This window comes from Erinaceus europaeus, chromosome 12, assembly GCF_950295315.1.
Source record: "Erinaceus europaeus chromosome 12, mEriEur2.1, whole genome shotgun sequence".
NCBI lineage: Eukaryota > Metazoa > Chordata > Mammalia > Eulipotyphla > Erinaceidae > Erinaceus > Erinaceus europaeus.
Window position 1 is genome coordinate 43,114,042 of NC_080173.1, and position 23,335 is coordinate 43,137,376.

The following is a 23,335-nucleotide window of genomic DNA, read 5'->3' on the forward strand; positions in this document are numbered from 1 at the left end:
AGCACATCTGTGAAGAAGAGGAAAAGGCCTGAAATTAAGTGGGAATAATGACTCCACATAAGGCTTTATGTCTTAGAGGATAATGTTGGAAAGAGAACTTGGCACTACTCACTGGAGTGTTTGAGCTTGCAGGGCAGATGAAAACTAAGACTTCAGCCTGGGAGTTATATGGTTAATGTGTATGAGGTCCACCCCTGAGGTTGGTGGAGCAGTAAAATAAGTCTGGGTCCCTGACACTTGATCCAGCCAGTGAACTGCTTAGCCATACATTACAAGAGAGATTCTTACTTATTGGGCTCACTGTTGTGTTGGACGTCAGTTGCATCATGGAAACTTACAATCTAATAAGGGAGAGGTTGCATATAGTTGCTATTATTGCTTCAAGAATGCCTTGTTTGGGAGTAGGGCGGTAGCGCAGCGGGTTAAGCGCACGTGGCACAGAGTGCAAGGACTGGCTAAGAATGTCTTGTAATAAGTCATTCCCAAACTCAGATGGAACAGTGACTGTCACCAGTGTGCAAGTGTGCTCTGTTGGCTGCGTTGACCTGTGTCTCACTGCTGGTCTGCAGATCAGCCATATTGGCTCTTTTCCACATGTTTGTGTTCTGGGGCTCAAACTAAAGAGGCACCAATAGTAATATAAGAGGACAAGCAGAAACCCAGTAGATGTCTTCAAGCTTGGCAGCAGAACTGGCACACCCGTATCTGCTCATTCCATTGGCCAATGCAAGTTACATGGCCAAGCCCAAAGTCGGGGGACAAAAAAGAGCACCCACACTGGGACATGGAAGAGTGTGATTCAGGAGGAGAATAAGGACTGATACTTCTATTCTGGGATGTGACTGAGTCCTGGTTTGGAGTTTAGGCACCCTGGCTCCATTCTTCCAGAAAGAGCATAGTGAAAGGTAGTTGACTGTCAGTATGAAGATTCTACCACAGTTCAGTCAAGCCAGGAAACTGACATGGCAAGAATCCTAACTCCTCCTCTCCAGTGCCTAGTACCATGCCCTGCCGGCAACAATGACTCAGAAAATACTGAGTTTTAGATGTATCTTGATTCTCCCCCATGAGATTCCTTATGGGAGTAGATTTGACCTTCTAGAGGTCAGAGTATAATACTATGTATTCACCCTGTGGAAGGTACTATGCCATTTGGAGCTAAGAGTTGTACCCAGATCTGTCTGCCTTCTGTAGAGCTCCCCAGAAAGACCCTAGAGGTCATCTAAAACTGAATTTTTAAATTTTTTTCAGATATCCTACAGAATATCTCAGATAAAGATGTACAAGTTTGGGGAAAACACCATTATCATTTTGCAAGAGGATTTCATGCCTGATGTGAATTCTCAGGTTCAATCCTCAGCACCACCATAGCCAGATCTAAGCAATGCTCTGGTCTGTCTGTCTATCTTTCCCTCTGTATAAATCTTGTTACAAAATAGATTTGTTTAAAAAAATATAGATAAATTAATGATAGAAATATAAAGGCACAACTCTAGTTTGGGATCTGCATAAACTTAAAGTCAATTTTAAGATGCAGAGGTTTTCCCTTGTAGCCCCACTTCTCCACAAAGGCCTTTGGTCTGTCTTACCTGTGCAAAAGCAAAATCTACCCATTATATTATTCCTTAATTAGTGTCTTTCCTAGAAGACTTTGTAGTAAATGGGCTGGGGAGGCAGCATAATGGTTATTTTTTGTATGAATATATTTTTTAAATTTCTTATTTAAGAAAGGATTAATGAACAAAAACATAAGGTAGGAGGGGTACAACTCCACACAATTCCCACCACCCAATCTCCATAACCCACCCCCTCCGATGATAGCTTTCCCATTCTCTAGCCCTCTGGGAGCATGGACCCAGGGTCATTGAGGGTTGCAGAAGGTAGAAGGTCTGGCTTCTGTAATTGCTTCCCCGCTGAACATGGGCGTTGACTGGTCGGTCCATACTCCCAGTCTGCCTCTCTCTGTCCCTAGTAAGGTGTGTCTCTGGGGAAGCTGAGCTCCAGGACACATTGGTGGGGTCTTCAATCCAGGGAAGCCTGGCCAGCATCCTGGTGGCATCTGGAAACTGGTGATTGAAAAGAGTGTTAACATACGAAGCCAAACAATTTGTTGAGCAATCATGGATCCCAAGCTTGGAATAGTGGAGAGGAAGTGTTAGGGAGGTACTCACTGCAAACTCTAGTGTACTACTGCTTTCAGGTATATATTTTGCAGTAGTTTATGGATACGTGTGCACATAAGCTCTCTCTCACAGAAACTGGTGTATATCTAGGTTAGCATAATGGTTATTTAAAGACTTTTTTGCCTGCAATGCTGAAATCCCATGACCAGTCCCCAGCACCACCATAAGCCAGAGACTAACAGTGCTCTGATCTCTCTTTCTCCCTGTTTCTATCATTCTAAATAAATATTTTCTAAAGAATTCAAAAGTAATAAGGTGTTTAATTGCTTTCTCTTCCACTAAAGCTTTGTGTATTATGCCTGGTGGAATTTTGGTTCCCAAGTAGTAGACATTGATCTTGTTTCTAGTATGAAGTATGCTACAATCCAGTGATCTCTACCACAGGTTTGATTCAGATTTAACTTGATACCTTACTCTGTAATCATATTATGACTAAACATTTTTGTTCCCACAACTTTTACTTCTTTTTTTGTTTTTTAAATTTTTTTATTTATAAAAAGGAAACATTGACAAAACCATAGGATAAGAGGGGTACAGCTTCGCACAATTCCCACCACCAGAACTCTGTATCCCATCTCTTCCCCTGATAGCTTTCCTATTCTTTAACCCTCTGGGAGTATGGACCCAAGGTCATTGTGGGATACAGAAGGTTGAAGGTAATTGCTTCTGTAATTGCTTCCCCACTGAACATGGGTGTTGACAGGTCGATGCATACTCCCAGCCTGCCTCTCTCTTTCCCTAGTAGGTTGGGGCTCTGGGGAAGCTGAGCTCCAGGACACATTGGTGGGGTTGTCTGTCCAGGGATGTCTGGTTGGCATCATGCTAGCATCTGGAACCTGGTGGTTGACAAGAGAATTAACATACAAAGCCAAACAAATTGTTGACAAATCGTGGACCTAAGGGCTGGAATAGTACAGATGAAGATTTGGGGGGGGGGGGTCCTCCATTTTGTAGATAGCTAGTAGGCATATTTTAGTTAAAGTCCAAAGGGCCTGTGGCTATACTAGTTTCTTTGCTTGTTTTCCTTTTTCTTTTTGCCCCTGAGCCTGAAATCTGATATGTCAGTGGATCCAAGTTATTGTCTAAGGAGACGATGTCATGGCTGGAAAAAGGACCAAAAAGCTGTATCAGGGAAGAGAGTAGCTCCCTAATATGGGAAAGGGGTATAAATATTGTTTGCCTGTAAACTCCATCAATTTGATGTGATCTGGGCCCATAATTAGCTTAGGAGCCTATGTGACCTTTGCATCCCTGTAGATCTGAGCTCATATTCTGTGGTCATGAGTAGGAACATTCCAAGCTGCCCCTATATCTACCCATCTTCCTCAGGTGTAGCATAGAGTATGTTGTTCATCCTCCCTTTGGAGGATGGAACATTCTCTACCATTGTTGATCCAAGTTGAGGGCAAAGTCCTATGGGGGTCCACAAACGGTTGTATTTTGTTGTTCCTGATAGAAATGACCAGTAACAATAGAGAGAGGGATTAATTCAAGATCTAGGCCCATCATGTCTGTTTGGGAATCTCAGGACTCCCTGAATAGGGCCCCAGCTGATAGGGTGGCCTGAGAGTGACTTTGTACGCCTACACTGAACTTCTCTGTTCCAGACTCTTGGAAACAGTTGGCAGTCAGCTGAGGTAAAGAACAAACACCTCATCACAGACCCCTGCAAGCGTCAACCCGGCTTTGACCTAGCACGTTATGATTGGGCCCTCCTCAATCGCTATCGAACAGGCCATGGCCGGTGCGCCGCTATGTTCCATCGCTGGGGAGCCAGAGACGACCCGAACTGCCCCTGCGGCTACAGACAGACTATGACCCACATAGTCAACGACTGCCACCTCTCCAGATTCAAAGGAGGTCTCGAAACTTTACATCAGGCTCAACCTGACGCTGTTGACTGGCTACGGAAGAAGGGCAAACGCTAGAAGAAGAAGAACTAGATAAAGGAGAACCACTTAAAGTGACCCTTCATTAATTCTGATGAATGCCACCATTGCCACTGAATCACTGGCAAGGGCCTATGGATGGAAAGCATATTTTGAGACAGTGACTCATAAGCTGCTTCCCCCAGACCATAAAAGAGATTATTCTGGGGCCAGTTGGTGGCACACCTGATTCAGCCATATGTTATAGTGCTCAAGGACCCAGATTCGAGCCCCTGATCCCCACCTGCAGGGGGAAAAGCTTCATAAGTAGTGAAGCAGGTCTGCAAGTTTCTCTCTCTCTCCCTTTCTATCTCCCCTACCCTCTCGATTTCTGACTATCTCTATCTAATAAATATAAAGATAATAAAAAAAAATTTTAAAAAGGGATTATTCTTTGTTAATCTATTGCAGCTTCAAGCTGATGAAAGTGGAGGCATGAGTATCCTATCACTGTGGTATGGTACACAGATTATTCCATATGTAGTAGAATGTAGCGCTAGTTATTAAAGTGATAATTCATGGGTTGGGGAGGTGACTCAATGGTAGCATGCCCACTTTGTGTGTGTGTATGTGTGTGTGTGTGTGTGTATGTGTGTGTGTGTGTGAAAGAGAGAGAGAGAGATTGAGAGATTCATGGATGGAGCACGGAGAATTTAGTAGCTCATTAATAATTTGATCCTGAGTTCAACCTCATATACCATATTATTAAAAAAAAAGTTGGGGGGGTTGGGCGGTGGCGCAGTGGGTTAAGCGCACATGGCACAAAGCGCAAACACTGGCTTAAGGATCCCGGTTCGAGTCCCCGGCTCCCCACCTGCAGGGGAGTCGCTTCACAGGCAGTGAAGCAGGTCTGCAGGTGTCTGTCTTTCTCTCCCCCTCTCTGTCTTCCCCTCTTCTCTCCATTTCTCTCTGTCATATCCAACAATGAACAACATCAACAATGGTAATAATGATGACCACAACGAGGCTACAACAACAAGGGCAACAAAAGTAGGGAAAATGGCCTACAGGAGCGGTGGATTCATGGTGCAGGCACCGAGCCCAGCAATAACCCTGGAGTTAAAAAAAAAGTTGGAGTCAGGCGGTAGCACAGTGGGTTAAGCGCACATGGTGTGAAGTGCAAGGACCAGCATAATGATCCTGATTCGAGCCCCTGGCTCCCCACCTGCAGGGGAGTCACTTCACAAGCGGTGAAGCAGGTCTGTGGGTGTCTTATCTTTCTCTCCCCTTCTCTGTCTTCCCCTCCTCTCTCCATTTCTCTGTCCTATCAAACAACAACAACAGTAATAACACTAATAATAACCACAACAACAATAAAAAAACAAGGGCAACAAAAGGGGAAAATATAGCTTCCAGGAGGAGTGGATTCATGGTGCAGGCACTGAGCCCCAGCAACAACCCTGGAGGCAAAAAAAAAAAAAAAAAAAGAAGTAATGGTCTGTGTATCTCCGGACGACTAAAGGATTCGTGGATTAGAAGAGGATATTGTGCTTTTAGATCCTTTTAACATTTTAGTATTATATATATTTAAAATAAGTAATGCAACCATCTATCTCCAGGTGCTGTTGAGTGAATAAAGGAAGATGTGATATAGTCACTATATATCATGTCACTACATACACTTACATTTTTCTAAAATATTTTTTTATTAATGAGAGGGATAAGAAGAGAGAGAAAGAACCAGACACCACTCTGGTCCATGTGCTTCTGGGATTGAATGCAGGACCTCATGCTTGAGAACCCAGCACTTTATCCATTGTGCCACTTCCCAGACCACTCACTTATGCACTTACTAAACATTGTGTGTGTGTGTGTGTGTGTGTGTGTGTGTGTGTGTGTGTGTGTGTATGTATGTATGTAGTCTAACACAATAGCCACTAGCCACATGCTGTTGAAGCTTTTTATTTAATTTACATTTATGAGAATATATTTCTCATGAGACACAGAAGCCAGAGCAACACTGGTATATGCAGTTCTAGGAATCAAACAGGGAATATGGTGATTTAGACAGGAGAAAAGCAGGTGAAACAGGAGAGTCACTGCAGCACTGCTCCATTCTCATGTAATTCCCTTGGTATCGTCTATGGTATTGTAGCCCAGGGTCTTGAACATAGGCTTGCTGTCTACCCAGTAAGCTACCCTCTGGTCCTTTAAAAATATTACATTTTGAAAGAGAGAGAGAAAGAGAGAGAGAGAGAGAGATGACTGTTGAACCTCTAGAATATATGGTACCAGAAATACAACCCAGGTCTTGTGTGTAAGTCCTGTGCTATACCCACTAAGCCATCTTCTTGACTCATTATGTTTTTAAAATATTTTTTTATATTTATTTATGTTCCCTTTTGTTGCCCTTGTTTTTTTTAAATTGTTGTTGTTATTGATGTTGTCATTGTTAGATAGGACAGACAGAAATGGAGAGAGGGGGGAAAGACAGAGAGGGGAGAGAAAGATAGACACCTGCAGACCTGCTTTACCACCTGTGAAGTGATCCCCCTGCAAGTGGGGAGCCAGGGACTCAAACCAAGGTCCTTATGCGGGTCCTCGTACTTTATGCCACCCCTGTGCTTAACCTGCTGCGCTACTGCCCGACTCCCCATTATGTTTTTCAATATTAGGAAGACATCCTCTTGAAAATAAAAAAATAATAATAATAAAATAAGGGAGCCAGGAAATGAAGCCTCAAACCAGGAAACCATGTGGGGAAGTTCCAGGATAACAGCTATATATAGGCCTAGGGCATAACTAGAATGTGCTGGAGGAGTTAAGGAAGGACACTGAAGGAAGTGGGCTCTAGCTGCTACTTTAGAACACGTGGGAGGGATATGATATGGCAGATTGTTCAGAAAGAGAAGAGGAAATTAAGCACCTGGGGGTGGAGGTAGGGGTGAGGAAATGTAATCTGAGGATAGTGTTAAATTAGTCTCATTTTGCAATTGAGCATCCTTTTCTGACAGAAGCCAAGTAACAGCCCCAAAGTCATGAATAAGGTGTTGGGGTCGTGAACCCAGAAGGCCTGAGCAGATGCTGCAGAAAGCGGTTGGTGAGTACCCAAATCTCTGAGCTTCGGATCCAGCAGGGTCTGCAGCCTTCTAGCCTTCCTCCCAGGGGTCTGGAGAGCTCGTCCCGCCCCCAGCTCCTCTGGGCCCCGCGATTGGCTCTGAGGTTTGAGGGTGTGGCCGGCGCTGTGTGGACGTGATGGCGTCAGGCGCCGCGAGCACCGCTTCCTGTTGTCAGTGGTAGGGAGGCCAAGAGTTGGAAGCTGAGGGGCTGCTGCGGCCAGGAGCACCCCGCCCCTTTCCCCTCTCCTTTTGGTGAGTTAGGGGCCCCGGGACGAGGAGGGCAGCGGAGAGTGGTGGGGTCTAGACGCGATCGGACAAGGGGCTAGCAGCCCTGCGCATGACTCCACACCCTCTGGTTGTTGTCCTGGTTGTCCTGCTCCTGAGCTCTCACGTTTCCTTACCCCGTGCCGGCGCCCCACCCCGCTCCGAGCCGAGCCTCGTCTTCTGCCCCAGGTGCCACTGCTGGCTAGTCCCTTCCGTCTTCTCCCACACGTGACCTGATCCAGTCCTTACCCCGACCCCTACCACCACTCCTGCTTTAATGCAGCCTCACCCAGCACCCCACGCTCCCCCCGCACTAACCCAGTCTCCAGCCATTCCCTCCCCTAGCGTCCCGCAGCATCACCCTTGGGCAGTCCTAATGCCCCATGCATACCTCGGGACCCACCGTGCTGGTTTCCTCTTTTTTTTTTTTTTTTTTTAGCTCAGCTTTCTTATGCCAACTTCCCAAGCCCTGTTCTTCTCTCTCCTCATTTCCCTAAGGTCTGCTCATCCTAAACACCGCAGTTCTGTCCCAGGCTCTTGTAAGATCATGACAAGGTAGATAATGTCCTGTTGAGCTCATTACCTTCTTGATAACCCTGATCTCACTGGTACCCCAAATCTTATGTTTATCTTCTTATCCTCTCAACTCAAGCTCTAACTTCTAGCCCACTAAATTCTTCCTTTCCATCTCCAACATCCTGAAGACACCCCCATCCCCAAGCCTTTGTTAAATTTTTAACCCCCAACTCTTGCTGCCCCACCACCTTCACCCGGTCTTATTAAAAGAAAAAATGAAGTCTACATGTCCTTTCACCTCTGCTGTCCCCACTCTCCTCAACTCTCATGTCAGTCTGTGTTCATTTTTACCTTGACCCAGCCCCATTCAGTTTGAGAAAGTGATCCCACCAGCTACCCCTCAACAGCCAGGCCTATGTGTGCATCCAGAGCCTAGCAGTTAGAGACTGAGCAGCATCATTTGTGGGTGCTGGTGCTTGCTGGTGGCAAATGGGAATGGAGGAGCACACAGCCCCTCCTTGGGTCAGAGATTTTCCCTTGGATGTCCTTCTCCACAGGGGTCATGTTTTTTTAATATTTATCTATTTATTCCCTTTTGTTGCCCTTGTTGTTTTATTGTTGTAGTTATTATTGATGTCGTTGTTGGATAGGACAGAGAGAAATGGAGAGAGGAGGGGAAGACAGAGAGGGGAGAGAAAGATAGACACCTGCAGACCTGCTTCACCGCCTGTGAAGCAACCCCCCTACAGGTGGGGAGCCGGGGCTTGAACCGGGATCATTACACCAGTCCTTACACTTCGTGCCACCTGCGCTTAATCTGCTGAGCTACCACCTGACTCCCAGGGATTATGTTTCTAATATTCATATTAAGTTTCTTGTCCTGGCTGCTGGCATGGTAGATATCATCCAAATATATGGAAGGTGAAGGATGGTCATTCAGCCAGCTTTTTGCCTGGTGTCCTGGCTGTGGAGAAACAGGGAGTGCCACCATGGTTGGCTATGGTTACACAACTGTGTCCATGTGTGTTGCTCTAGTACTTGTGAAGGACCCTCACCTAGTCCTCTTCTCAGCCAGAGCTGACTACAGATAAGTCCCACCAGGACACAGAGAGCAAGAAGTGTGTCCGGGCAGTGTCACATGTAGAAAGAATAGGTAACTGGGTCCTGGGGAGACTGAGGCCCAAATAGGTACAGAGGCTATTGAATTACTTCCTCTTTTAGCAGGTGCTGCATCACGGGGCCTGGGCCATGTTAATTATCCATTAATTAACTGCATTAATTATGCTGCATTATTTCACAGCTGCATTATTTCACAGTAGTTGCAATAGAGGTACTTTCCTGAAGCCCAGGTCTGAATAATCTGAATTTATAATCTGAGGGGTGCACACTCCCTCAAAATTCTCTTGACCAGGCATCAGGGGTTTGACCACTTGACAGTAACTGTAAAGAACTCCAAAAAGGACCCATTGTCTTTGTTTGCCATTCATAGTCTCATTACTTTGAAAACTAAATGTTGTTCTACCTTCACTATTTCCTCATAGTGGTATACTATATCTGAATTATTTTCAGCCTGTTCAGTGGGAGGAGTACCACAGTGGCCACACCACTAAAGAATTGTACCTTGGTTTCCATAATCTGTCAAATACCCCTTTGACTTTATTCATAATTTCATTCAGCATATATTATTTAATCATTTATTTTTACAAGAGCACTGCTAAACTCTGGCTTATGATGGTGCAGGGGATTAAATTTGGGACTTTGAAGCCTCAGGCATGAGTCTTTTTGCATAACCATTATGCTACCTACCCTCGCCCCTCAGCAGGTATTCTTTTGAGTACCATTGCATACCATGTATTATTAAGCACTAGAAGTGCCGTGGTGAATGATTTGGAAAGTTCCTGATTTCATTCAGTCAGAGTTTAGTTTTTGCTGAAATACTAAGAGATAGGAGGACAAGACTATGAAGGAAATAGTTTGTTACTGGTAGAAGGAAAGAGAGAGGAAAGAAATATACTTTATTAACTTCATAGTTCTGGTCTAATCCTAGACTTTGATTTGAGATCACAAGCTAGAAGTTTTTCATTTTCATTTTCTTTGCTTTAAGTGCTGCCCCACCCCCCCAAGACACACTCCCACCTTCTGTAAAACAGTTGTCCAGAAATCCAACTTTGTTCAGGCAGAAGGAAGTGCTATTTACTCATTCAGCACTCACATGGCTGAAAGGTCAGCTGCCTAGCTGATTCAGAAGATCACTTTGTCATTCCTTTCCAACTGAAAAACATGATTCATCAATTGATAAAGCAGCTAGATGGCTTAAATACCAGACTGTTTTGAACAGCCAGGCACAGGATTGGATTCAGGCCATAGAAGGCTATGGGGAAATGACTGAGAAGTCTCTAAGGAAAAGTGGTTGATGTTTACTCATGGATTCAGTGTTTTGAAAACAGTGAAACCCAGTTACCTATTCCTTCTTTAAATGTAAGTCACATCTAAGTCATTCTTTTTTCCCTTCTTCCCTGCTCTCTGGAGGAAGTAAAATTGGACATGCAATATATTATAGAAAGCCAGTTAGTATAAAGAAGAAAAACAACCAGGACAATTCCTTCCTGACTGTGTGTTGGAACATTTAAGAAAGGGCAGCTCTGAAATGTAGATGCAATGGAAAGGCTCAGCAGGTGTGGGCCTATAGATCTGATCAGCAGTATTGCTTCTACAGCCTTATTTGACAAAATGGCGTTTCTGAGTGCCTCTTAAGAGTCTATAAGTAATAGCTTTGCCTAAAAAACTTGGGGTTTTGTTTGCTTGTTTGACCAGAGCACTGCTCAGCTTTGGTTTATGGTGGTGCTGGGGATTGAACCTATGACTTCTGAGTTCAGACATGAAAATTCATTGCATAAACCTCTGTATTATCTTCTCAAGGCCCTTTAAAAGTTTTTGAGGTAAGTCCTGAGGCAGTTTGATTTCTTTGGACCTGTTTCTGCTGAGCCTCGGTTTGGTTTTGTTTTATTTTGTTTTGTTTTGTTTTTCTCTGTAAAGTGGAGACAATCATTTTTCACAAGAGTTTTCTAAGAGTCAAGTGAGATTAGAGAATGAGACCAGTGAAGCTTGGAGACCTGTGTAAAGGCATATCAGTCCCCTGGCAGTAAAGTAGATTTAGTGTGACATGGAGTATCTGAAAGGGCAAAGAGATGTCACCTTTTCAACTAACCTTCACAGTAATGTTTGAAGCACCCTTTGGTAGTACTAAATTCTGTCCTTGCTCACTTCAGCCTAAATCTCCTTGAAGCCATGTTTCTTTTCTTTTCTTTTTTTACCAGAGTATTGCTCAGCTCTGGCTAATGGTGGTAAGAGGGATTGAACCTGGGACTTTGGAGCCTCAGGTATAAGAGTCTCTTTGTATAACCATTATGCTATCTACCCCCACCCACCACATTTCTTTACTTTGGGTCTTGGTGTCAGTGAAGAGAGTCCTGAGGAACAGAAGTGAAACCATCCCCATCAGATGGTTGATTTGGGGTCTGGGCCGCCCAGGAGAATGATGGAGCACTGACCCAGTGATCAGGAGCCTTTTAACCCCATTCTGATTCCAGCTAGGAATTCTTCTGTCACAGTCCCAGCAGATTTTCTCCAAGCTGGTTTCTTTTCTTTTTATCAGTGATTTAATATTGATTTACAAAATTATGAAATAACAGGGGTTTAATTCCACACCGTTCCTACCACCAGAGTTCTATGCCCCTGTTCCCTCCACTGGAAACTGTAGTAGTTCTCCCAAGGTCACAGATATAGGTTGACTAGTATATATCCATTTTTTCCTGTGGTCTTGCCTTCTCTTCCTTTCTAAGTCACACCTACACCTGTTGCTACTTTTGAATGTCCTTCCTTTTTTCCTCTTGGGTTCAGAGCCCTTCAGCCATCTTCCCCTAACATTTCTCTCCCTCTGGGGGTATGGGCCAAAATTGTTTATGGAGGAGTACGCAGAAAGTGGCAGTTCTGGCTTCTGTAGTTGTTTCTCCACTGTACATAGGCCCAGCAGGCTTTTCACCTCTCTGGGGCATCATAGACAAATATACATAGGCAGGGTGCTTTGGCTTCATACACAGAGAAGTGTTCCCTGAGTAGGCCAAAATTTCAGGCCTCTTTTGTTAATTGTTAAGAGGTCATTTCCTGGAATCCTCTGTACTCTTGTCAGCCATATTGATATTTTCCTGACATTTTGTTTTAGATATCAGTTCGTCTCCTGTTTGATCCTCCTCTGACCTCACAATTTTACTTAGAGTTTTTAGCTTCCTAATAACCCTTTCCCTCCCTGCCCCCTCCAGACAATGCTTTTATTCTTTTCACTGTTTTGTTAGGTTGACATGATTTATTTATTTATTTTTGCTATTTTATTTGTTTACTGGATAGAGTCAGAGAGAAATTGAAAGGGAAGGGAGACATAGAGAGGGAGAGAGAAACATTGCAGCACTGCTTCACTTCTCATGAAGCTCCTCCTGTGGGTGGGAACTAGGGGCTTGAATCTGGGTCCTTGCACATTGTAACATGTGCACCCAACTAGGTGCTCCACTACCTGGCCCCAATTTGTTTTTGTTTTTTTTTTCCCACCATTTTATTGGAGGCATGATGATTTACAGTATAATTGTTGATACATGGGTAAAATTTCTCATTCCACCATGACAGGTGTCTACAAAATACTGTTGCCTTCAACTTCAGTCCTTTTCCACCATCATGCACCCCAGAGCCCTCTGTGCCCCCCCCCCCCACTTCCCCCCTACACACAGAGAGTTCTTTGCTTTGGTGCAATAACTAAACTTAGTCCATCCAGTCCAAAGTTTACTTTCTGTTCTTGTTTCATTCTGTTCATTGTTAATAAGACCTTAGTGAAACTTTATTCAACCTGAATAGGATTTTATTCAGATTATAGAGGTCTAAGCCCTTTGGCACCTGACCTTGGGACAGGCTCTTGGAAGGCAACTTTGGAGCTTGAAAGGAGACTTGATGGGGGAGCCTCAGGTCAAAAAATTGTCTCTTAAAGAGACTGGATCCTGAGAATCTGGGTTGTTGTGCAGCCTTGTGTAGCCTTGAAGGAACCCAGCCTCCTAAATCAGGCATGTTTCCTAGGGGACCTCTGACTGTAGACACACCCTTCTCCTGCCCACCTACACCCCTTCCTGGCAGCTAAAGATGGAATTGATAACCAGAAGAGTCCCCAGTAGGTTGCCAGTGGGGAATGTGGTGAGGGTGAAGCAGCTCAGAGCCATTGTTCTTTCTGGAGGTCTGTGCTGCCACAGAAGACCAAATACCAAAACACACTAGTTATTGCTTGAGGGAAAGAGGCTTGCTTATAGCCCTTCAAACTTGTGAAAGTAGGCAGCAGTTCAAATCAGCCTCCTATTCCCTTGTCTCAGGCATCATTTATACAGGTAGAAGAAGGGGCTGAAAAACAAGGGGCGTGGGGGATGGTAGTGTACCGGGGTGAAGCACACATAGTACAAAAGCACAAGGACCCCCCTCAGGGATCCTGGTTCCCCACTCCCTACCTGCAGGGGGTTCACTTCATTAGTGGTGAAGCAGGTCTGCAGGTCTCTATCTTTCTATCTCCCCTCCTCTCTCAATTTCTCTCTGTCCTGTCCAATAAAAAAAGGGGTGGGGGGGGGAGATGGCCACAGGAGCAGTGGACTTGTAGTGCAGGCACCGAGCTCCAGTGATAACCCTGGAGGGAAAAAAAAGGGGGGTGGTGGTGGTACACCCAATTGAGTAGACATGTTACCAAGCACAAGGACCCAGGTTCAAGGTCCCTGTCTGCAGGAGGGAAGCTTCATGAGAAGTGAAGCAGAAGTGTGGGTGTCTCTCTTTCTCTTCCTCTTCCTCTCTTTATCTCACTTTCTCCTCTAAATATCTCTCTGTCCTATTAAATTTTTAAAAAGTAATAAAATAAAATGGGAAGTGGGTTCAGAGGCAAACAGGAAGAGGGCCTGAGCCCTTTCATTCTGTTGTCAGTATCATGGTCTCCTAGATCCCACCTGGGCTTTCCCTATGTTTTCTTCTAAAAAAGACTTGGAACAGGTCTTGGCTATTCTTTATTATTTGGAAGGAGTAAGACAAAAGGGGAGAGTTAATGAGTTCTCTGATCATTGTCCATTGAGTTTCCAAATTCAGTTTTAGCATGCTTGAAAAGCATCCAGAGAATTTTGATCTTTGTCTTACCCAGCCATTTCAGATTCCCTCCTCCCTTTAGCACAGCCCTGTCCCTCAGTTCTCATGTTCTCTCTCCCTTTCTCTCCAACTCTCTCATAAATAAACAACTTAACTAATAAACTAAAAAATAAATAAGTAAAGCTCTGGGATCTTGGGAAGTTCCTGAACTGACTTAGTTTCTATTTCTTGTCTATCATAACTTGATAATATAGTTATGTGGGAGGGATAAAGCTGTAAAAGTCACTTAATATGTCTTGGTTTTAACCCAAGGATTTTTTTTTTTTTTTGCCACCAGTATTATTGCTGGAGCTCAGTGCCTGCACCATGAATCCACTGCTCCTGGAGGCTGCTTCCCCCCCTTTTGTTGCCCTTATTGTTGTAGCCTTGTTGTGGTTATTGTTGTTGATGTTGTCATTGTTGGATAGGACAGAGAGAAACAGAGAGAGGAGGGGAATATAGAGAGGGGGAGAGAAAGACAGACACTTACAGACCTGCTTCACTGCCTGTGAAGCGACTCCCCAGCAGGTGGAGAGCTGGGTGCTCGAACCGGGATCCTTACGCCTGTCCTTGCACTTGGCGCCACTTGCGCTTAACCCCCTGCGCTACCGCCCAGCCCCTGGATTTTTTAAAAAAGAAGATTTATTTATTACATAGGAGGGGCTCTTACATACATAGGTGGTTATTGAGTCATGTGGCCCTCTGGATGTCCTTTTAAAAAATTATTTAATATTGATTTACAAAATTATAAGATGAAGGCTATAATTACACATCTTTCCCACCACAGAGTTTTATGTCCTCATTCCCTCCATTGGAAACTGCATTAGTTCCCCCAAGATCACAGAAATAGGTTGACCATTATTTATAGAATTATCTATCGATGCTTTTTTTTTTTTATGCTCTTCCCTTCTAAGTTATACCTACTACTTCTGAGTGTCCTTCCTTCACCACCCCCAGCCCCACCCCCCACCTCTCTCTGAGTTCTAATGGAATTGGAGCTCAGAGCCTCTCTGGTCATCTTCCCCTAACATTTACCCCTCTGGGTGTATGGACAAAAATTCTTTATGGGGTGCAGAAAGTGGAAGGCCTGGTATCTGTACTTGTTTCCCCACTGGGCATGGGTGTTGGCAGGTCTATCCATACCCCCAAGGATGGCATGCTTTTTTTTTTTTTCTATCTGTACATTTCTTCCAGAGATATATTTCTTGTCATCATTTGTAGTTCCATATTCCTACTAACTTTTCCCTAAACAAATTCATCAGTTCCAGCTGCCTCTTCCACCACAGCAAGATAGCCTTCCTCCCTTTTCTGAAGCTGTGTCATTTGTACATCTGATGACTAAGCCAACAGACACTGGAGGGGGTAGTGTCACATGGCCCAGGCCCACAATGGCAGCCTTGGCTTCTGATCCCTGTGGTTACTGGCAAATTCCACAGTAGCCTTCTTACTCCCTCAGCTCTGTATCTAATCAGCCTTTTATTCCTTTCTTTCCAACTTCACTAGGCCCTGATTTTTTTTTTTTTTTTCCCAAAGCACTGCTCAGCTCTGGCTTTTGGTGGTACCTAGGACTGAACCTGAGACCTTTGGTGCCTCCAGCATGAAGGTCTTTTTGCATAACCTTTATGCTGTCTTCACAACCTGACCCTGACTTTTTTGTTCCCTGGTTCTGTTTAGAGTCAAAAGCCCTGACCGCTTCTTCTGTGATCCAGAGTGTCTCCTCCCAAGATTCTAGCCATCAGTCTTTTTCCTTCCTTAAAATTTACTATTTGTTTTTTACTTTTGTGTTCAAAGACCTTTCAGTTGTAGTTTGAGTCAAAAGAGCTGACTTCCACTCTCTGTTGGGGAAGGGAATATAAGTGGGAAGGGGGGTATTATGAGTTTGCTCATCTGCTGCCATCTTTTTCTGAAGGTGTCATGTGATTCTCTGCAAGAGCTGCTGCTTGAGTGGAAATGCTCTCAGTGGTGGAGAATGGACTGGACGCCCGGGCTGCCATCCCGGTAGGTTGTAAGGAAGGGTTAAGGAAGGATAAAGGATGTGAGATCCAGTCATTTTACCCCTTGTCACTCTTTGAAATGAATGGGCATGAAGCTGGGCAGTGGAACGCCTTGCTGAACACAAATGTTACAATGTACAAAAATCCAGGTTCAATCCCTTAGTCCCCACCTGAAGGGGGAAAGCTTCATGAGTGGTGAAGCAGTGCTGCAGGTGTCTCTGTTTCTCTCCTCTATCTACCCTTCCCTCTCGATTTCTGTCTCTATGCAATAAATAAATAAAACAAAATAGAAAATAATAGATATGCAGGTACTGTCTGAAAAGGAGACTTGGAGTGAGAAAAAAATATATAGCAGAAGTAGGCTCTGAGGAGATTCTGCCCTTTCTAGATGATAGAAAGGTGATAAAGTACCACAACTAAGAAGAATCAATGCTGCATTTTTTCCCTATTATACTCAAAAGATAAGGCAAGTGGTAAGTACAATCAAGGAATTCTGTACTATCAAAGCATATGCGTATTCTAATGGATCAATGCTAAATTCAGTAGTGCTGGCTTCCTCACTTCTGTAAACTTGGAACTTTATTATTTTCCATCTAATATGATAATGTTCATACTTCTACAGTCTTCCCTATCATCAATTTAAGTTCTACTTTCCGTTAGCCATTCTTTGATATTAGTTCATAGAGCTCCTTATGGCAAAAATAAAATGTTTTAATTCTGAAAAAATAAAGAAAAAGAAAGGCAATAAAGTAGAATTGTATGACAAACAGTAGAGGTTTAAGATAGATGACCAGAGGATTGCCTGAAGGGATTCAGGTCTGACTTTCAGTTCTCTGCCCTTTGGCCTTGATGTGGTTTTAGTCTGGCTGTGTAGTGAGAGATTTCAAACACTGATATTTGTTTCTGTAGCAGGAGGCACTCTGTCCTTCACTTATTTCTTGGAACATTGACTGTTTCCCCTCATTTTTTTTTTTAATTTATAAAAAGGAAACATTGGCAAAACCATAGCATAAGAGGGGTACAACTCCACACAATTCCCACGACCAGAACTCTGTGTCCCATCCCCTCCCCTGATAGCTTTCCTATTCTTTAACCCTCTGGGAGTATGGACTCAGGGTCATTGTGGGATGCAGAAGGTTGAAGGTCTGGCTTCTGTAATTGCTTCCCCACTGAACATGGGCATTGGCAGGTTGATCCATACTCCCAACCTGCCTCTCTCTTTCCCTAGTAGGGTGGGGCTCTGAGGAATCGGAACTCCAGGACACATTAACGGGGTTGTCTATCCAGGGAAGTCTGGTCAGCATCATGCTGGCATCTGGAACCTGGTGGCTGAAAAGAGAGTTAACATACAAAGGCAAATTGTTGACTAATCATGAACCTAAAGGCTGGAATAGTACAGATGAAGAGTTGGGGTGGGGGGGTGTCTCTGTTTTGTAAATAGCTAGTAGGCATAGTTTAGTTATATTCCAAAGGGCCTGTGGCCGTACTAGTTTTTTCTTTTTCCTTTTTTTCTAAGCCTGACATCTGATATGCAGATGGATCCTAATTATTGTCTGCGGAGATGATGTCATGGCTGGAAAAAGGACCAGAAAGCTGAATCAGGGAAGAGAGTAGCTCCCTAATATGGGAAAGGGGTATAAATATTGCTGACTATAAACCCTGCCAATTTGATATGATCTGGGGCCCGTATTCAGCTTAGGAGCCTATGTGACCTCTGTATCCCTGTAGGTCTGAGCTCAGATTCTATGGTCATGAGTAGGAACATTCCAAGCTACCCCAATATTGACCCATCTTCCTCACGTGTAGCATAGAGTATGTTGTCCATCCTCCCTTCGGAGGATGGAACATTCTCTACCGTTGTTGATCCAAGTTGAGGGCAAGGTCATATGGGGAGCCTACAAAAAGGGTCTATTTTGTTGTTCCTGATTCCCCTCATTTTTAAAGCACAAGTGTTTGTGACCAGCTTGTTGGAACCACTCTCTCACAAGGCCCTTCCCATCCTGCTGGCCTGGGCAGTCTGAGGGAGGGAGACATTGCTTTCTTTCTGATATCTTAGCAGACTCCTGAGATGATTTTTTGAGAGCGGCTTACTAATGCTCCATGCTTCAGAGAATTTTTTTGCTTGAAAAGAACTGCAAGCTCCAGATGTCTTCCCCTTCTCCATGCCATTGGAGACTTGAGCCCCATATGTCTCTACCCTTCTGCAAAGGTCCTTTTTCCTTTTCAGCTTTTCAGTCCCACTCCAGAGTCCTCTGGAACTGGGGTCATACCCTGAGCCAGTTCAGCTTCAGAGCAATAACTGACTCCTTGAGGATTTGAATATCTTTTATTTTTTAAAATTTTTTTGTTAGTGAAGATTAGTTTTACTGGATCTTTATTCCCAGTGATACTTCTAAAATAAATTTAGAAACTAAAAATTCTTCATTTAGAAACTTGTACTTGTTGCAGCAGTAAAGTTGGCAAAATGTCTTCTTGCTTAGGGTCGCTAATCTTGTTTTGTTTTTTCTTTCATTATTGAGGGGATTAATGGTTTACAGTTGATATAAAAATACAGTAGTTGGAACATGTATAACAATTCTCAGTTTTCCATGTAACAGTCTAACCCACCTAGGTCCTCCTCAGCCATCGTGTTCTAAGACCTGAACATTGGCCTCCAACCCCTGCTCCAGAGTCCTTTGGTGCAGTACAGCAAGAGAATTTGAATATATTGAGGCTATCAAGAGGACCAGGGCCAAAAGATCCAGGTTCAATTTCTAGCACCACTATAAGCCAGAGCTAAGTGCTCTGGGGAAAAACATACAAACAAAACAAAGCAAACAAAAAAAAACAAATAGGGCTTTACTCTGGTACATGTGTCACTGGGAATTGAACTGGGAGCCTCAAGCATGCTTTCACTACACTCTTCCATTTAAACTATTTCTGATTTCATTCATAGGAAATGCCCAAAGTAAGCAAATCCACAGAAATAGAAAGTAGAGCAGTGGTTTGTAGGGGAAAGGGAAATAGGGAGTAACTGCTAATGTATCTTTTGGGGCTGATGCAAACATTCTAAAATTAAATAACATTGGTGGTTTGCACAGTTCTATGAAGAAGCTAAAAAAAACAACAACATTGAACTGTATGGCCTAAGTTAGTAGGTTGTATGCTATGTAAATAATGTCATTAAAATTGTTATAGTAGCCAGTGAGGTGGCTCACCTAGGAAGGTGCCTGCTTTGTCATGTGCTTGGCCCAGGTTCTAACCCTATGGCAGAGGAAGCTCCCACTGTCTCTTTCTGTTTCTATTGAGAAAGTCAGCCCGAGTTGTGAAGCATTATAATGGGAGAAAAAAAACCAATCTGTTATAGAAATAAAACCACTTAACTTTTCAAAGAATATTAGCATTAACTGTTTTGGCAAGAATGAAAACAAAACAGTAAAACATTTACTCATAATTCTGCTATCTAACAAATCAGATTAGGTTTTCTGCAGTTTCTTCCTGTCCTTTTTCAAATATGAGGGTTATTTTGACATCCGTATTATGATAGTTATCCTTGCTCTGCATATCTGTAGGACTTTATGAACATTGTATTACTTGTTCTTTAAACAAATGTTTTTTTAAAAATATTTATTGCCTTTTGTTGCCCTTGTTGTTTTATTGTTGTATTTATTATTGTTGTTGGATAGGATAGAGAGAAATGGAGAGAGGTGGGGAAGACAGAGGGGGGAGAGAAAGATAGACACTTGCAGACCTGCTTCACTGCTTGTGAAGTGACTCCCCTGCAGGTGGGAAGCCAGGATCCTTGCTTTGTGCTCGGGTCCTTGCTTTGTGCCACCTGCACTTAACCTACTGCACTACCGCCTGACTCCCCTGTTTTTTTTTTTTTTCTTTTTTAAGTTAATTAATTTTATTTGATAGGACAGAGAGAAATTGAGAGGGCAGGGATAGATTGAGAGGGAAAGAGAAAGAGACACCTGCAACATGGCTTCAACACTTGTGACATTTCCACCCAGCAGACAGGGACCAGAGGCCTGAACCTGGGTCCTTACATGTTAACATGTGTGCTCAGCCATTTGCACCACCACCTGGACTCAACATTTACTGAACATTTATATTGAAACAGCTACCTGAAAGGACTTGGACTTGGACTATCTAATATGGGGTCCTTGGGACAAGACTTGGTGAGCGGAACTCATCCCACTGCTCCACCATCATTCCTGCTTCCCCTTCTCCAGGCCACATGTCCTTCCCCTTCTAGTCCCTCATGTCTCTACCCTCCTGGCAGCTACAAAGGCCCTTTTTTCCTGTACAGCCTTTCAGTCCCACTCCAGAACCCTCTAGAACTGAGGTCATACCCTAAGCCCTTTTAATGGACTTCATTCTAAGATAAAGAGTTGTGGAAACTGGAATGATTCTGGGTGACTCTGAGCCATCCTTGACTTTCTCAAATCCAACTCCTGGATTTTCTGCCCTTTTTCACTTCCATCTTATGAAAGACTGACAATCTTATTTGGGGGAGAGGGGAGCTTGATTTAATACTCTGGCCTCTGATAACATTTCCAACAGCACTAAATCAGAGGGGCCAGGTGGCCTTGCACCCAGTAGAGCACACATCTTACCAACAGCAATAAATCAGGTTTTCCTTCATGCAAAAGCTGGTATAATAGAGTTGCTTTCTGTGGCATTGGGCTGTGAGTCCTTGTTCAGCTTCAGTAGGTGCCAGGGATGCTGCCAAGTGTTGAGGGCACAGGAATGAATAGAGAGCTAGTCTTTTTACTCTCCAAGAGTAAATCCCTCTATGCTGTAAAACAGGAAGTGGCAATCCATTTAACACATGAGAATATTAAGGCTCAGAGTGTCAGTGGCATATCTGTGGTGACCATGCCAGTGGCTAATGGAGATGGAACTAAAACTAGACTTCTGCAAGATCTAGGATCTTAAAAGTAAACCAGGTTTCTATCTTTCACCTCTTTTTTTTCCCTTTTTTTCTTTTTCTGCCTCCAGGGTTATTGATGGGGCTCGGTGCCTGCATCAAGCCTGCACTGCTTCTGGAGGCCATTTTCTCCATTTTATTGTTATTGTAGTTATTGTTGCCATTGCTGTGGTTGTATAGGACAGAGGGGGGGAGAGAAAGACAGACACCTGCAGACCTGCTTTACCACTTATGAAGCGCCCCTCACCCCTTGCAAGTGGGGAGCCAGGAGCTCGAACTGGTATCCTTATGCCAGCCCTTGTGCTTCGCGCCATGTGCGCTTAATCCACTGTGCTACCATCCGGCCCCCTATCTTTTGCCTCTTGATTGACTAACTCTGTGTAGAATCATGGTCATGCAAATAAGGTGGGAAGCATGGGGAAGCATTGAGAGAGTCCCCATGCTCTCTCATCTATAACTATGGTAAAACTTTACATGACTGTCAATACATAGTAGTTCAGTTTAAAAGACTAAATAAGATACACAAATCACAGTGTCTTTGGGTGGGTTGTTTTCCCTCTATGGTTTGTTTTTTGTTTGTTTGTTTGTTTTGTCATTTGTCACTGGGGTTTCACCATTCCAGGATAGCTCCTCTCTCTCTCTCTCTCTCTCTCTCTCTCTCTCTCAAATAGACAGCTACAGAGACAGGGAGAAAGACGTCACAGCACCAATGCTTCCTGAGTCAAAACAAGCACACTAAGTGAGCTATCTTGTTGGCCCTGTGTTTTGTATCTTTTTTCTTTTTTGCCACTAGGGTTATTGCTCCTGTGGCCATTTTTTTCGATTTTTTTGGATAGAGAGAAGTTGAGAAAGGAGGGGGAGATAGAGATATATAGAGATATATATATACTTGCAGACTTGCTTCACCACTTGTGAAGCGATTTCCTCACCCCTCACAGGTAGGGAACTAGGGTCTCCAGCCCAGATCATTGCACGGGTCCTTATGCTTTGTACTATGTGCACTTAACCCGGTGCACCACTGCCAGGTCCCCCCCCCCTTGTGTTTTATTTCTTATAATCAGTGTGTGTCAGTTTTATAGAAGGAGTATGATTATGGGTATGCAGGTATTTGGTGGCGGGCAGAGTTGCATTCCAGGTGAACAACAGGGTCCATTAAAAAAGCCTGCATTATTTTTGGTGCTCCTAGGTCATCAAGAAGAAGCTGGTGGGCTCCGTAAAGGCACTGCAGAAGCAGTATGTGTCTTTGGATACAGTAGTTACCAGCGAAGATGGAGATGCCAACACCATGTGCAGCGCCCTGGAGGCTGTGTTTATCCATGGTCTGCACGCCAAGCACATCCGAGCTGAGGTGGGAGCAAAGAGGAAGAAAAATGCCCACCAGAAGCCCCTGCCTCAACCTGTGTTCTGGCCCCTTCTGAAAGCCATCACCCACAAGTGAGAGCTGCTGGGGAGGTTTGGCTTTGGGGAGGAGCTTCTGAAAGGGAGACCCTGGGTTCTTCTGCAGGAACACACCAAAGAGCTCTTTGCTCTAGAAGAGATGGGTGAGGTGGGGACACCATTAGCTCAACTCTCCCTTCAGTATGCTTCTATGTCCCCAGCTTCTTCTGCCAAGACGGGTGAGGTGGGGATACCATTAGCTCAACTCTCCCCTCAGTATGCTTCTACGTCCCCAGCTTCTTCTGCCTAGGCTGATTCCAGGTGGCCTTTTTCAGGAGCAGCATTCTGACCAAACTGAGGTAGAGTGAGATCATGTGGCAGAGGCTGTGTGGCCTGCAAAACCTCCAAGTTTTATTGTTCCACCACGTACAGTAGTTTGTTGACCCTACCTAAGCATGCTTGAACGTCTATGCACTCAATATTACATTTAGAATAAGGTGTGGGTTTTCTTTCCTTTCCAACAAGATAGTTCACTTGGACAGTGTGCTTGCTTTGCCATGGGCATGACCCAGGTTTTGAGTCTGGCTCCCACTGCACTGAAGGAAGCAGGTCTGTGTTGGGTAGTATGTCAGCTCCCCCTGCTTAAAGCTTCTGTCTCTAATCCTGCTTAACTAAGCACCGGCATGCCTGCAGGGCATTGGTTTGATCCCACTTAAAGCTGCGGTCTATTTACATAAACCACTGTTAACTAAGCACCACCCTCCCTCCAGGGCATTGGTTTAATCCCCACTGGTTCACCATGTCTTTTTGCCCCGCCCCCTCTCCTAGTACACCCTGATCTCCACCACTGCCTTTTTGCTCCACCCTCTACATCACACCCTGTTTCCACCCTACTTGGCTAGTATATATA

The 23,335-nt window shown here is 44.1% G+C and overlaps 1 protein-coding gene across 9 annotated transcripts in view; it reads left to right on the forward strand.

Moving 5' to 3' along the window:
- Positions 1 to 7,293: 7,293 nt before the first annotated feature.
- The window catches only part of LOC103127443 (rho GTPase-activating protein 27), a 104,358-nt gene continuing 88,316 nt past the window's right edge, over positions 7,294 to 23,335 (forward strand). For 6 of the 9 annotated variants that reach the window (XR_009553001.1, XR_009553002.1, XR_009553003.1 and 3 more), the window contains exons 1-3: positions 7,294 to 7,422; positions 16,052 to 16,140; positions 22,235 to 22,482. Coding sequence is in view for 6 of the 9 variants with exons in the window: in XM_060203312.1 (XP_060059295.1) it covers positions 16,093 to 16,140; positions 22,235 to 22,482 (296 nt within the window). In the remaining 3 variants the exon portion in view is untranslated. Of the gene's footprint in view, positions 7,423 to 7,932; positions 7,990 to 10,406; positions 10,429 to 16,051; positions 16,141 to 22,234; positions 22,483 to 23,335 lie in introns of those variants that run through there. The other 3 variants (XM_060203309.1, XM_060203310.1, XM_060203311.1) reach the window with 3 other exon arrangements.